General features: G+C 43.9%; 2 protein-coding genes across 4 annotated transcripts; both read right to left on the bottom strand.

The window, feature by feature from the left end:
- Nucleotides 1-4187: 4187 nt before the first annotated feature.
- LOC125513694 (Galactose oxidase/kelch repeat superfamily protein) lies at nucleotides 4188-11079 on the bottom strand. Of its 3 annotated transcripts, none has more exons than XM_087528029.1 (2): nucleotides 10978-11079; nucleotides 4188-5520 (listed from the first exon to the last, which is right to left on the bottom strand). In XM_087528029.1, exon 2 carries the CDS (start codon nucleotides 5476-5478, stop codon nucleotides 4417-4419), a length of 1062 nt encoding a protein of 353 aa, XP_087384155.1. In that variant the 5' UTR covers nucleotides 5479-5520; nucleotides 10978-11079; the 3' UTR covers nucleotides 4188-4416. The 3 variants fall into 3 exon arrangements, with proteins under 3 accessions (XP_087384155.1, XP_048534810.2, XP_048534811.2); XM_048678853.2 differs by lacking the exon at nucleotides 10978-11079 and adding an exon at nucleotides 7697-7878; XM_048678854.2 differs by lacking the exon at nucleotides 10978-11079 and adding an exon at nucleotides 6324-7690.
- On the bottom strand, nucleotides 8416-11517 carry NBP35 (nucleotide binding protein 35). The gene is made up of 3 exons (XM_048678855.2): nucleotides 11244-11517; nucleotides 10978-11079; nucleotides 8416-9515 (listed from the first exon to the last, which is right to left on the bottom strand). Exons 1-3 carry the CDS (start codon nucleotides 11290-11292, stop codon nucleotides 8620-8622), a joined length of 1047 nt encoding a protein of 348 aa, XP_048534812.1. The 5' UTR covers nucleotides 11293-11517; the 3' UTR covers nucleotides 8416-8619.
- Nucleotides 11518-15711: the final 4194 nt, after the last annotated feature.

Here is a 15711-nt window from a genome sequence, read left to right as displayed (position 1 = left end):
TCGGGCGGCTTTGCTAGTCTTGTTTTACCATTGTCGAAATGTCTTGTAACCGGGATTCCGGGTCTGATCGGGTCTTCCTAGAAGAAGGAATATCCTTCATTGACCGTGAGAGCTTGTGATGGGCTAAGTTGGGACACCCCTGCAGGGTTATGAACTTTCGAAAGCCGTGCCCGCGGTTATGGGAAGATGGGAATTTGTTAATGTCCGGTTGTAGAGAACTTGATACTTTACTTAAAGTAAAATGCATCAACCACGTGTGTAGCCATGATGGTCTCTTTCTGGCGGAGTCCGGGAAGTGAACACGGTTCTTGTGTTATTCTTGAACGTAAGTAGTTTCAGGATCACTTCTTGATCACTTCTAGTTCACGACCGTGCATTGCTTCTCTTCTCGCTCTCTTTTGTGTAAGTTTAGCCACCATATATGCTAGTGCTTGCTGTAGCTCCACCTCACTACCTTTTCCTACCCATAAGCTTAAATAGTCTTGATCGCGAGGGTGTGAGATTGCTGAGTCCCCATGACTCACAGTTTACTTCCAAAACCAGTTGCAGGTGCCGATGATAACCGTGCAGGTGACGCAACCGAGCTCAAGGAGGAGCATCGATGAAGATCGTGTTCGTTGTGTTGTTTCATTTCCAGTTGATCAGTAGTGGAGCCCAGTCGGGACGATCGGGGATCTAAGCATTAGGGGTGGCCTTCTTTTATTTTGGTTCCGTAGTCGGACCTTGATTATATCTGGATGATGTAATGCTATATTCATGTATTGTGTGAAATGGCGATTGTAAGCCAACTATGTACCTCTTTCTTATTCAGTACATGGGTTGTGTAAAGATTACCCCTCTTGCGACATTGCCTACAATGCGGTTATGCCTCTAAGTCGTGCTCCGACACGTGGGAGATATAGCCGCATCGTGGGTGTTACAGAGGCCACACGCAAGTCCCTCGTACCTACACAAACAAATAAGAACCTCGCAACCAACGCGATAAAGGGGTTGTCAATCCCTTCACGGTCACTTACGAGAGTGAGATCTTATAGAGATAATAATGATAAGATAAATATTTTTGGTATTTTTATAATATAGATTGAAAGTAAAGATTGCAAAATTAAATAGATTGGAAACTTATATGATGGAGAATAGACCCGGGGGTCATAGGTTTCACTAGTGGCTTCTCTCAAGATAGCATAAGTATTACGGTGGATGAACGAATTACTGTCGAGCAATTGATAGAAAAGCGAATAATTATGAGAATATCTAGGCATGATCATGTATATAGGCATCACGTCCGTGACAAGTAGACCGACTCCTGCATGCATCTACTACTATTACTCCACACATCGACCGTTATCCAGCATGCATCTAGAGTATTAAGTTCATAAGAACAGAGTAACGCCTTAGGTAAGATGACATGATGTAGAGGGATAAACTCAAGCAATATGATATAAACCCCATATTTTTATCCTCGGTGGCAACAATACAATACGTGTCGTTTCCCTTCCTGTCACTGGGATCGAGCACGGCAAGATTGAACCCAAAGCTAAGCACTTCTCCCATTGCAAGAATGATCAATCTAGTAGGCCAAACCAAACTGATAATTCGAAAAGACTTGCAAAGATAACCAATCATGCATAAAAGATTTCAGAGAAGAATCAAATATTGTTCATAGATAGAATTGATCATAAACCCACAATTCATCGGATCTCGACAAACACACCGCAAAAAGAGTTACATCGAATAGATCTCCAAGAAGATCGAGGAGAACTTTGTATTGAGATTCAAAGAGAGACAAGAAGCCATCTAGCTACTAGCTATGGACCCGAAGGTCTGAAGTAAACTACTCACACATCATGGGAGGGGCCATGGAGTTGATATAGAGGCCCTCCGTGATCAATGCCCCCTCCGGCGGAGCTACGGAAAAGGCCCCAAGATGGGATCTCTTGGGTACAGAAGGTTGCGGCGGTGGAAATAGGGTTTCGTGGTGCTCCTGGATGTTTTCGCGGTATGTGAACATATATAGGAGGAAGAAGTAGGTCCGTTGAGCCATAAGGGGCCCACGAGGGGGAGGGCGTGCCCCCTGCCTCGTGGATGCCTCGTTCGTTTCTTGACGTCCACTCCAAGTCCTTTGGATCATGTTTGTTCCAAAAATCACGCTCCCGAAGGTTTCATTCCGTTTGGACTCCGTTTGATATTCCTTTTCTGCGAAACACTGAAATAGGCAAAAAAACAACAATTTGCATTGGGCCTTGTGTTAATAGGTTAGTCCCAAAAATAATATAGAAGTGTAAAATAAAGCCCATTAACATCCAAAATAGATAATATAATAGTATGGAACAATCAAAAAATATAGATACGTTGAAGATGTATCACTAATATCCCTCGTCTTCCTCTCTCGAATCTTGGTCATCTTATAGATGTCCCTTTCGCCTTCCTTCGTGCCTAACCGTTTGTAGAGGTTCTCATACGCCCGACCCCTTGCTTCATTGACAGCTCGTTGCGTGGCCTTCTTGCCATCTTGTACTTCTCTATGTTGTCTGCACTCCTATCCAGGTATAGGCGTCTGAAACAATATTTCTTTCTTTAATCATCTTATGTACATCACCATTCCACCACCAGGTATCCTTATCTTCATTTCCCCTTCCCCTGGATACTCCAAACTCCTCCGAGGCCACCTTATGAATGCAAGTCGCCATCTTCATCCACACATTGTCCGCATCCCCTCCTTTCTCTCAAGGGCCCTCCTTAATGACCCTTTCCTTGAACACCCGATCTACCCTCCCCCCTTGAGCTTCCACCATTTTGTTCTAGCGACTTTGGCACGCTTATCCGCTGGACACGAATCCGAAAGCGGAAGCCAGCAACCATCGGCTTATCACCTTACAATCTATCCAGGTATCACCTTATAATCTAGGCACACACGCTAGCTTATGCTGAAGAAACTGGAATGAGTTGCATAAATAGTTGTGGTTTAGGCAATCGCTGCCTCTCCCGGTCCGGAGCCTCTGGTTCAAATCTGGTCAATCCGCCTCGGGCTTAAGATCCGGATTTTTCTTTGGCAATGCATTAGGGGTCGGGTACCTTCAGGGGTGGAGGTCCTCAAGCAAAATGGCTCCGGGGATGGGACTTGCCCTTTATGCGAGACCGCGGAAGACTCGAACCCCATCTTTTTTTTAGTGTGTTTTCGCACGTTTCCTTTGGTGATGTTTTCGTGAGGTGGTTGGTGGTAGTTGGTCTAACAACTTCCCCGACCTTTTTTGGAACTCAGGCATCCGAGCAATGATCCCACCACATTAGGTTGCTCGGGATTGGGCTGCTCACGTGGACGCTTTGGACGATCTACCGACGCGGTCTTCAAAATGTGTGGTTACTTACAGTTTTGACGGCCGTTTAGTTGCCCTCCGAACCGAGACGCCATCTTCATCTTCATTGCAGACCTTCGAGCACCAACGTTCCGCTTGACTCCTCCGCTCCCCCACCACCTAAAGAGCTGGAGGCCTTGGGCGTCCATACTGCTTTGCCTTGGGTTGTCCACCTCATCTTGGTCTTTTCCTTTTTCCTTTTTAGGGCTTATTTAGTTGTGCACTTAGCAAAATCTGGCATACTTCACGTGAGTGTTTTTGGTGTGAACTTTGTCTCTTGGATTTTTATGGCTCTGTTGCTGTGCTTTATCTATAAAGCTGAGCGAAAGCCTTTTTTGATATAAATAGTGGTGGTTTTTTCCTTGGGTGACCCTCATTCTTCACTCTAATCTTATAACATGTCTCTAATCTGGCGAACGAGAGAGAACCGTATGTTGGAAAGGCCTTCCAGATGCAAAAGAATATCAGAAAAAACATAATTTCACTTTTAGGATACCAAGAGTAGCTTCCAGTTGAAAAAGCACAAAAAGTTGCATTCCTAAACTTCATCTTATACTTAACCAGAGAGCAATAGATTGCACTTGCTTTTCCTAACATCTACTCCCTGTGTTCCTAAATATTTGTCTTTCTAGATATTTCAACAAGTGACTACATATAGAGCAAAATGAGTGAATCTACACTCTAAAATATGTCTACATGCATCCGTATGTGGTAGTCCGTTTAAAATGTCTAGAAAAACAAATATTTAGGAACCGAGGGAGTATTCTGTATGTAGCAAGTCCAATTTTGAAACACATGAGGAACTTTGCATTGGGCAAAAAAAAATCAAACCAATAAGATTGCAGCAAGCACTGCAAGGCACATGTACTATAATATAATAGTCGTATAATAACTGACTGACAATCTGACATTCGAGTCATGGCCAACATATATCCTCAATGCTACAACAAGTGATCCAAAACTAAAAGCATAGTTAACCTTTTTTTCAGAAATTAAATGAGATGCAGAATAAATAAAATCCATCTGCAGTTTTCAGCAACAGCATTGCCACACTGGAACGAGCCTAGATCTTCAGCAGAGCACAGCCTGCGATACTCCCTCGGCAACGCGTCATCGGTGATCCTTGTCGCCAGGTTGGCCTCTCGCTTGCGACATTCAAGATATCAACATCAGACAATGGCTTAATGCACTGATTTCTTGGCCCAGGCCCGATCACTCCACCAAACAAACATATGCTGTCCCCTAAGCCAATCATGCCAAAGCCGATCCTGCTTTGGAATCCTGATGCACAAGGAACCATCTTATCAGGGAAATTCTCACCATGCTGCTTCCTAATGCAGCTATTGCTCAGCACATACAACTCTCCACCAACCATTGCCATTGGGCCTTGCAGCCAAGAGTAGTCCTCAACAGCCCAATAATTACCGCCATCTTCGAGAATCTGGACTGTGGATATCCCTTTATGCAATACGTGCATCTTATCCTTGAAGACAAGACCAGAGCATGCAGAGGGGTGTGCCTGGCGGAGGTCAGGGAGGGACTCCCATGTGTCAGCTTCAGGATCGTAAATCTCAGCCTCTGATATCGATTTGCGGCAGTTTGTAAAGCCCCCAGCAACAATTATCTTCCCATCCAATGCACAACAAGCAAACATCGCTCGAGCTACAAGCATTGGAGCCCTCTGGGCCCACAAGCGGTGGAGAGGATCATAAGACCAGACCTCATTGCTCGCAAAGATTGTGTCATGGTCTCCAGTAAGGGGGTCAACTCTATCACTGCCACCACCAATTACATAGAGTTTTCCAGCAACAGAGGCAACTCCAAAACGGGCAATGTTCCTAATCTGAGATGGCATGACAGGGAGAGTTATCCACTTGTCTCGACGAGGATCATAAAGTTGCCAAATGTTTTCAGGTTCAAATGCCAACACACATAGCAGTTCTTCTGTCGCCCCAATCTGATTCCGAACATTGAGAAGCTCCCCATTGCGAACAGATGCTCTCCAAGAGCGGCAAACCAGCTGAAGAATAGGATGGGATACAAACGGGACACGTGCAAGGCACTGGAGAGCCACTTCATTAGGAAGACCGTCAAGTAAGGTCGATACCATCGTGCACTCAACCATATTATCTCAGTATACAGCAAGGAAGCGACAAGACCTATTAGCCTGAACATGTCAAACATACCAAGTTCAGATACACGCTGTACAGAGAAATCAGCGAAGTAGAATCAAAATAATGATCAGGCATTCATCTAATAGATATCATTCGAACAGAAACTTAATGAGGCATGGAATGATGAAAACACATAGTTAGAACTCTAAACCAACAGTAGGGACATAATTAATTAAAGTATCCTAAGTGAGGCTGAAGGTGAGCCTGCAGGGCACATTACATCATAGAGAAATTGTTTTATTTGTTGAGGGATAGCGTGTAACAAAAGATTGTCGATAGACCCAAAATTGTTCGGAGTTCCTCCTAGGGCATAGCAAAGGTAGCTCATATTCATTGAAAGTTCTTACTTAGCACTTACCCTGGTACAATATTAAACAGTTTTTATTTGCAAATTGATTACAATACATAAGGACATAGGTATATTCCAAAATCATGATTGTTAACATCAGCCATGAAAGAAACAGCAACAGCTACAATTATTAAGGTATATTGTTACTTTATGTTCTTTAAGCTTCTCAGTTTTCACTATACAGATTTGTGAGGGGGGAAAATAGCCTCAAGAAAACAAAGTGATCAATTAACTCGGCTGGATATGTGGCTTGTGAGTTGACAGAGATTTGTAAATTGGGGGGGGGGGGGGGGGGGGGTCCTTTTTCAAATGCTCACAGGGTTCTATATTCATCCTCTAGTCAGCTATATATCCCCCAAGATAAATGGTGTCTGTGTTCTTAGTTTTAAGATAAGAGGAACAAAAGAACATGCACAAGTTCTCTAAAAAGTGGCCGGGCAACCTTACCAGAGCAAGGCAGGGAGATCGCCTAGTTGGTCAAAGGTGCCAGAGGTGACATTCGGATTCGGTGCAGCCAACTTGGCAAGCCGGGCAGGTACACAGATGGCTTCAGCCTTCAGGAGTGTGCTAGCAGTGCGAGATAGCGGGAAATGGGGTCAGAGTGGGCCCAGCAGTATGAGACGAGATGTCTGTTAAGCTTCATGCACTAGCCAACGTAACCAAAAGTCCAAACTGATGGAAAGGGCTAGGCAATCCACATATACACTTCAACACCCCCTCTCACATGTGACGCAGGAAGTCAACACGTAAATAGACTCACAGGTATGGCTCAAGAGGCCTATACATGGACATAGAGGGAACAACAGCAATTTTCGGATAAATTGCAGAAGCCAGGATTTGAGCTCAAAACCTTAGGCTCTGATGATACCATGTTAAGCTTCATGCACTAGCCAACGCAACCAAAAGTCCAAACTTTCAGAAAGAGCTAGGCAATCCACATATACACTTAAAAAATGTCGTGGTGGCAGAGGCAAGCAGAAGTGTAGCCTGGCAGAGCAGATATGTAGCAGCCATGGAGCCGGAATAAAATTATGAAGTGATACTACTTGCGCGAAATACAACTAACCAGTAACCCACATAAATTTAGCATCTGATTTGGAACTAGGATAATAGTATGAATGCTACAAATAACAATATTATCATCCTCCCTGGCATGGATGACATGAACCAACTGCACCAGGAAATGAGGCTGCCGCTTAGGGAAGATGGCCTTGGAGTACTCTAAAAAGCACCAAGCTGGGGGCAGGGTAGCCTCCAGATTCTAGTCAGGATTAGGCAGACACGTTGATAGGAGGGTGGCGGCTAGCAGCTAAGCAGGGTAACGTCCACCATCTAGAGCACTGGTGCCCTCCTAGCTGATCGCACATACCATGGTTCTAGATCAGTAGCCTAGTATTCCCCTCTCTGAAACTGGGTATTAGCAGCTGCAAGCAGCAGTAGACCAGTCAACAACTCAAAAGTGATTTGTGATTAAAATTGGTATCGATCCATTACATACGAACATATATTCCTAAATCATCCTGCAAAATTAACTGAACCATGACTAGGCACACCCGAGCATCAGGAGATATGTAGTGAAATCGATTGACTAACACTCCAAGCATTCAGATACGCCAGCATAGAGCAAAACGCGGTGGTCAGACGAATGAACAGGTGCGAACGGGGAATCCTCATCGTAGAACGAAAATTATGGACTCGAACCAATCCCATGAGCGATTATGCATCCGCCGCATCCAGATCTAGTGACAGGCAACACAAATCCGACGCCGAACCATGAATTGGGCTGGCTAGCATCGCGTGATTTGGGGCCGGGTTCGTACCTCCGGCTGGAGCAGAGGCCCGCGCCCGAGGTGGGTGATGTAACGAGGACCGGGGAGCTTGCCGGACTCCGTCCGCGCCTAGGGCCGGCCGCCGGTGTCGTCGCCGCGGAGTGGGTATGGTATGGGTCGGAAGGGAGGCGTCGCTCGGTTCGGGTGCGGTGCAGAGAGAGAGAGGGGGGGGGGGGGGGAATGGAATGGGTGAGGGAGGGAGGGGAGGAGTGAGGCGTCAGGGGCGACGGGATTTTGCATTTTGGCTTTTGCGGCCTCCTCTATTTTTGGGGCGGGTTCACGCAACGTATCCACGGAATATTCTCTCTCTAGAGCGACATGCTATTGTTTGTTTCCCACAAGAAAAAAAGAGCAACTTTTCATCCCTATTCATTTTCATGTGGAACACCACAAAATACGACAGAGGAAGAATTATCAGCGTGTTAATCGTGTCGACAACATGATTGATAAAGTCATAACAGACGCCTCGCGATCAATTAAAACATCTCTTCCAACTAAGCGAATCATCGAAAATCCTAAAATAAATGCAGCAAAATACCAAGTCTAGAGCTGAACTCTATGGGCTGATTCCACCACAGGAAACCTAAGCAATCGTGCCCCCAGCTGGCTGGCGAGTTTCTACGCATTACTCAGTTCGTAGTAGATGTTTATTTCGCGTGCACTGTGGATTATTTCCAAAGCCAAAACGATTAAAATCTGCAAGCCGTAAGTCTGTAATTTCAGCCTCTATCGCATCAACGCTCAATATTTCTGAAAAAAAAACCGGATACACAAGCCAAAAGGCTTTAGGAAACTAAGGACAGAGTGAAAGCCACTCGGGCGTGTAACAAGCAATTGTACAACGAGACTCCCCAGATATCATCGTAACATTTTTGACTAGTGGTACTTCTCCAACAGGCACAAACACTGTCTGCTTACTTGGTTTTGATCAGCTTGTCGATGATGCTTTTCAGAGCCGGCGCACTGGCGCTGCACCTCTGATCGGCGAAGCACGACCTCCCTTCCTCAGCTGCCTTGCACAGCTGCGGGTCCATCGGCACCTTGCCGAGGAAAGGGACCCCCATCTCATGGCACATCTTCTCTGCGCCACCCTTGCTGCTGTCAAACACCTCGCTGCAGGCCACGACCGACAAAAGCTCCGGAGCCTTCTCCTTGATGTAGTTCATCGCCCACTCCGTGGCATCCGTCTCCCCTGCGGGACCTGGCTTTACGAACTTGAGGTCTGTGAACGCCTGCCTCAGGCCACTCATGTTCTCCACAACGCCCAGCACCGGCACACCCACCTTCTTGCAGAAATTGATTTCCTTCCTCACGTCAATTAGAGAGACTTGCTGCGGGGTCGTCACGATTATCGCGCCATCAACTTCGGTGGCTTGTAGGTACTGGACGATTGAGATGTGCTCGTCTGATGTTCCAGGGGGTGCATCCACTACAAGGTAGTCAATCTCACCCCAGTCAACATCCTTGAGGAACTGTTTGATCAATCCGTTCTTGCGAGGACCCCTCCATATGACCGCATCATCTGGGTTAGGCAGCATAAAACCAATCGACATGACACCAAGGTTGGACTCAACGTAGATCGGTGACCACCCAAGGTTGCTCTGATGAATATCCTGGCCTTCAAGGCCTAACATTTTCGGGATGCTAGGGCCACATATGTCTATGTCGAGAAGGCCAACCTGATGGTCCATTTCAGCTAGGGCAAATGAGAGCTGGGCTGAAAATGTGCTCTTTCCAACACCTCCCTTTCCTGACAAAACCAGTATCTTGTGTTTCACAGTAGCCATCCGCTCAGCAATAGCAACCAAGTCTGAACACACACAATGCAATACTCATCAACATTTTTAGGCCACTTAAAATGGAAGTAATAGAAGCGGACGTACTAAGTATATTTGCACACGCGTTAACCACCAATTATAACAAACGATTATCTAGCCTATAATAGATCAAGAACAAAAACTAGCATATGGTTATCTTAAGCACAAAAACTAGAGCAGGCCCAAGACAAACAACAACAGTCAGTCAGTCAGCACCGATCAGGCAGGAAGCACACAGTCAGCTAAGACTACTGGACGAAGGAGCTACAAGTCTCTGGTCCATTCCACATGTATCCTGAATAAAGCAAATCTTATATGTCATAAACAACATCATCTATTAGTAAATGATTACTGGTCGAGAAATACACACTGACTTGGGCTTGAGCATTGGCTGGCGAGCCGAGCCCCGCTTAGCTTGGGCTTGAGCAAACATATCAAGAACACAAGATATATACCATGTCGGCCGAAGCAGGGATGGCTCGGGGCTAATTTGCACTATTAATAGTTTGTCAGTGTAAAGTGGACTATTTGGACTCAGAAATATAAAAAAATTAGACTACGCAAGAGTCGAAGGGGATAAATGGACTTATTCCATCAAACCAAAACAGGAAGGAACAAATACTGAGCACACCAGTGCTTCATCATCAATCTGGAATTCTCAAACCTTCCAACATGTTCTACAAGAGAATGGGTCATTTCAATTGTACGCTATTTTTTTTATATTGAAGAACATGTTACATCACTAATGTTGCGGCCAACAAGAAGAAAGGGCAATGTTAGCAGATGCACTGATAAAGGATAAGTTATCTTTGCTGACTCCAAAATATGAGCAGGAGCAGAAGAATAAGCCACAGATGCACAATATGGAGATAGTTTCATCTTGGCTAATTCCCCAACACCACACTCGAACAAAACGAACAAAAGAACACCAGCTAGAAGGATATTTAGAACCAAAAGCCAGAACTAGAACAAGATTAAAGAGGCAGGGTGATTTATTGGAGAAAAGCTAACTGCAAGGATTTGCCGGCATAGCAATCTTCGACAACTTCATTTGCCAGTATTCTGGCCATTGCCTTCTCAAAAGTACAGGAAAGTGCATTACTCCTACCACTACTTAGTCTTCTTATGATACTTGTATGTGTAGTTATGCAGTATCAACAACCAGCTCGCGATTTGGACTGCAGTGAATGTTACATCTTTCTTTTCTAGAACACCATGACTATAACATTTTAATCAGTCATCTGTGGCCATACAAAATCAGTAAGCAACAGCCTTGAATATGTTAAGGTTACATACATGGGTAACTACTGCAGAAGTACTAAAACTACCTAAACCGAGCTCAAGTATTTCTTAAAAACAAGGAACAAATTATGGCAGTGATGCTGATTCACCGACATCAGATAACGTTATAAATAATAGAATAGCGCATGAAAATCTCGGAGATGATCTGATTACCAGGATCGGGGCCCTTGGGGGCGGTGGCGCAAATCTGCTGGTTAGGGCACCCGGCGCAGGAATCGGCCTTCCCCGCCTCATCGGACTGTGTTCCAGGGCAATCTAAGCAAGAGACACATGAACAATTAAGCTCACAAGGCACCCCCTTCTTCCATGGCAGGACGACCTAGAAAGAAGGAGAGCGCGGACGGGCAAATCGGCCCGAATCCAAAGAAGAGAGAGGGGGGGGGGGGGGGGGGGGGGGGGACGGGATAATCGAGACTTACGAGCGTTGGCGTCCTCCGGGACGTCGCCTTTGCTGCCGCCGTTCTCCATCTCTTCCGCTCCCTGCTCGCCCTCGCCGCCTCCTTCTCGAAGTTGCTCTCCTTGACCGGGAAGGGGAACTGAGGATTCGAGAGGACCGCGTTAAAACCCCGGCCGACCAGGGAGGGTATCGGGCCTTGGATTCTGGTCCAACGGCTGGGAGGTTGGGTTTAGCGTTGTCAAGGACAATTTTGCATCTCGTTGCTTCTTCTTCAAAGGAATATTGTGAGCGGTTGGTTCTTCAATTTTGTCTCCTCCTTCTCTCTTTGAGAGTGAGCTTTTCGCAATTTTAATTTTAGTCCCGTGACGAAAATGAGAAATAATAACATGCAACATATTCAATGAAATTTTTTAATATAAGTGGACCAATTGGTGTTTATTAGAGATAAAAACATTAACGATAATTGTATGTTTTATGAGACAAATGGCAAGGAAACTGCACAAGAGAAAGGCTAAAGGAGTTCTACTTAAACCGGATATATCTCAAGTGTTTGATTCGCTTTCATGATCGTTCCTTTTTGAGGTGTTGCGCGAGAAAGATTTTTCGCACATTGGCAAGCTAAAGTAATCACTCTCCTCACAGCTACGAGTTCTAAGGTGGTGGTAAATGGTTGCACAAGAAAGAAATTTATGCACGCTCGTGGGTTGCGACAAGGAGATTCGTTATCGCCCCTTCTCTTTGAGATTGCAATAGATTTGCTCACCTCTCCGATCATCCGAGCACATGAGTTGGGCGTGGTTAGTGCCATGTCGGGTTGTTCACCACTTCATATATTGTCCATGTATATTGATGACGTTGCTCTGTTTTCCAGGCCTATGACTTCCGATATGATATTTATCAAAGGGGCGCTACGAACTTTCGGCAATGCTCGTGATCTTTGCCAAGTTAACCACGATAATGATACGAGGACAGTTGGCTAACAAGGAGTTGCTGTAGGTTGTCCGTGGCAGATGTAGGATTTCTCATGCAAGTATCTGGGTCTTTAGCTCTCAATAGCAGCTAACTAGGTATGAATGGCAGCCCATAGTTCATTTAGATGTCGAACTTTTTATCAAGTGGGTTGGCGGGAGAGCTTAGTTGCCAGGTTCGGTCGTCGAATTATGGTTAACAACGTATTAGGCCTACTCTAATTTAAAGATGATTTGTCCATGATGGTGCACAAAACAAAAGATAGCCTCCACCCCTTTATTAAGAATTTTGTAGCGTCATAGAGAGTCTGTTGCTAACTTCCAACTCTTTTTAGTTTGTATTAGCAAATGTGCTCGTGCCCTCACATCCTCACTTATTCACGGCGAACAAGATCAATAGAGGCAACGAGCTTGGTCATCACACTCCAGCATGTCGCTTTCACGAGCCCCTCCCATGATGATGTAGAGTGGAACCCTAATGGCCGATCTTTCACGAAATGGAGAGGATTTCCCTAGCACTACTAGGGAAAAATCTAGCAGTAGCACTGGTTTTTGGGCTAGCAATAGCGCGGGAGACCACGCTACTACTACGGTGCTACAGCTAAAGGCTAGCAGTAGCGTTGGTTCACCACGCCACTACTAGCCCTACTTAGCAGTAGCGCTTTATTAGGAACGCGCTACTGTAGTTACTATTATTACGTATTCTATTTCTTTTTTGTTTTATGTCGTATTCGTACACCTTATACAAGTTTTTATACAGTAGCAATTTAGAGATTGTTATTACATCATAATGAGTTATTACATATTCTCCATCCACTTGAAACTAATCCGCGGTTCTTTCACCCAATGAAATAATAACTCATCATCATTGTCATCATCATCATATCATTAACAACTTATCATCATAATACATCATTGTCATATAACAACTCATCATCATCATCATTTTCGTCCATGAGACATCATATAACAACTTGGTCACTAGTTATAATAACAACTCCTCCTCATCATCATCATAATACTCATAATCACTACTCCTCAGCATCACCATCAACTTTAACACATTGTAGCACATAATAAAAACTTCTCATCATCATCATAGTCATATATAATCAACACTAACTAATTGTTCTTAATACCTAGGGCCTACTCCTCTCTCCTAGGTAAAATACCGTAAGATAGATAAACCGGTCCATCTCCATAATGGAGAATGGAGATAAACCTATCTCCAACTTGTGGCTTGCGCACATTCATTTTGTCTCCAATTAGTTGCGTGTGCGCATTTATCACTTTGCTCCATTCTTTGATTTTGAGCATTCCATCGTTTGAAGAAATTGGGTATGCACTGTGGTAAGCCTTCGAAGGAGTTAGTCGTAAGCTAACCAAATGCATATCACCTTCGATAAACATCAAGTCAGGCAGAACCTCCTTCGGGAGCCTCTGTTGAAAAACATAATAGTAACATATATAGTTAGCAATGTAGTTTACTTAAGAATAATGTATGGAATGAAGTTACCATCATTAACAAAATCTTACCAAGTTTTTGGCAATGAAGTTACCATTAAGCAATTTATGGACTAGTGGCACGTATCTAGTATAATCTGGGCTGATAGTGTGATTGGTTTTAAAGGCCTCAACATCTTCTATGAATGAGACAAGATAACCTTTCTCCTCACAATTAAGCTTGGAGTCATAGTTGTAGTATGTGTTGTCTACAACCTTCCGAGTATTTCTTGAAGATAAGAAATAAGCTGACAATTATAAATAAATAAGTTTAGTACCGACGACATCAAATATTTTTAAATTAACAATATAAATTACTGAACTTAACAAATTAGTTTGACAAACTCACATCTAGGAAAAACTGGAGGCATATCCACATCCACCCAGATGTCGATATTATCATCATCATCATAATCTTGGGGACGAATATCAAATCTTATTTGCATTCCCTCCTCAAATCCATATGCCTTGCAGAGAGCTTCCCAATTAGAGCAACTGAAATGTGAGTGATTGACCGCATTGTATAGCTTAACCAGAAATTCATAACCATGTTTAGTTCTTAAGTGAGCCCTCCTCGTCTCCACATTCTCAAAGTCATCTAAACCAAAACCAAGCTTCTCCAATATATATGGTCTAGCATGGCACGAGATGTACTGATCGAATTGAAAAAAATCCAAAAATTACACATTGAACAAAAGAAGCACAAGTGATGATATTAATTACGATGAAAGGCTTGTCGTTGCATACTGTACAAACATCAAAGGTCTCTTCCAGCATATCATTTTGCAGGTGAGAAAACCCGTCGCACAAACCCGGTCATCATAGCAGTACCCGCACTCCCAGATCCCATCGTCATCAAACATCTCCTGTGTTCAAAATTCAAAGATTATAACTCGATGGCAAAACCCAAAATGGCGTCAAATGCTCTTTCCGGCATTTCAACGCACTCGATATTTCCTATATTATAGCACAAGCCATACCAAAATTCACGGAAAAATTAGGCATCACCTTTGCTAAAAAAGGACCCATTGAGCGCCTGAAATTTGCCGTAACGGAAATTAATCAACACTCCGGCAAAATATAGGCCACTCGGAGGTGTTCCCTGCAAACATGGCTACTTGGGCAAGCACATATCCTATTTGAGCAACACTAGATATACATGCTTATATCTACATCATATGAGCATTCAAACTTGATGGTCATTGCATTCCAATGGTTGAAAATATGAACAAAACATTTCAAAATATCTTATGTATAATCCTAACATAACTAAATATGCAAATATAGGTCTCTCTTTCTAAACTAGTTCTATGAAGCACTTACAAAATAAACTAGTTCTATGAAGCACTTACAAAATAAACTAGTTCTATTAACTACTTACTAAATAAACTAGTTCTATTAAGCACTTACTATAAATAAACTAGTTCTATTGAGCACTTACTATAAATAAACTAGTTCTATTGAGAACTTACTATAAATAAACTAGTTATATTAACCACTTACTAAATAAACTATTCTATTAAACACTTGCTAAAAATTCTAGTACCCTAGTTCTACCCTAAATTTTCTTACTTCTATTACTAAATTTAATATCTAAAAATTTATATTCTTAATACCTAAAAATTTCTACATTAAGTGGAGGGAGTAGGAACAAAGGGAGGGGTGAGTGAGGGTGGAGAGGGAGGGAGGGATCGGGAGAAGGACGAGGCAGGGAGGGAGGTGGGAGGGAGGAGGCGGGGGAGTGGGAGAGGGAGGGATCGTGAGAAGGACGAGGCAAGGACGGAGGTGGGAGGGAGGAGGCGGGGGAGGAGGGAGAGGGAGGAAGGGATCGGAAGAGGGACGATGTAACGCCCCGTATGTAACTTGCCATATTTGTATTCCAACTCTTGCCATTTCGGCACTAAGTTATGATATTCCCTCGTGGTTGGGTTTTGTCTTCGTTTTGCTTTTGTCCTTGTCATGCATCTCATATCATGTCATCATGTGCATCGCATTTGCATACGTGTTCGTCTCATGCAT

Source organism: Triticum urartu, chromosome 6A, assembly GCF_056163025.1.
Source record: "Triticum urartu cultivar PI428250 chromosome 6A, HENAU_Tu73, whole genome shotgun sequence".
Lineage (NCBI taxonomy): Eukaryota > Viridiplantae > Streptophyta > Magnoliopsida > Poales > Poaceae > Triticum > Triticum urartu.
The sequence above is the reverse complement of the archived record's forward strand: the minus strand, read 5'-3'. Positions and strand labels throughout refer to the sequence as shown.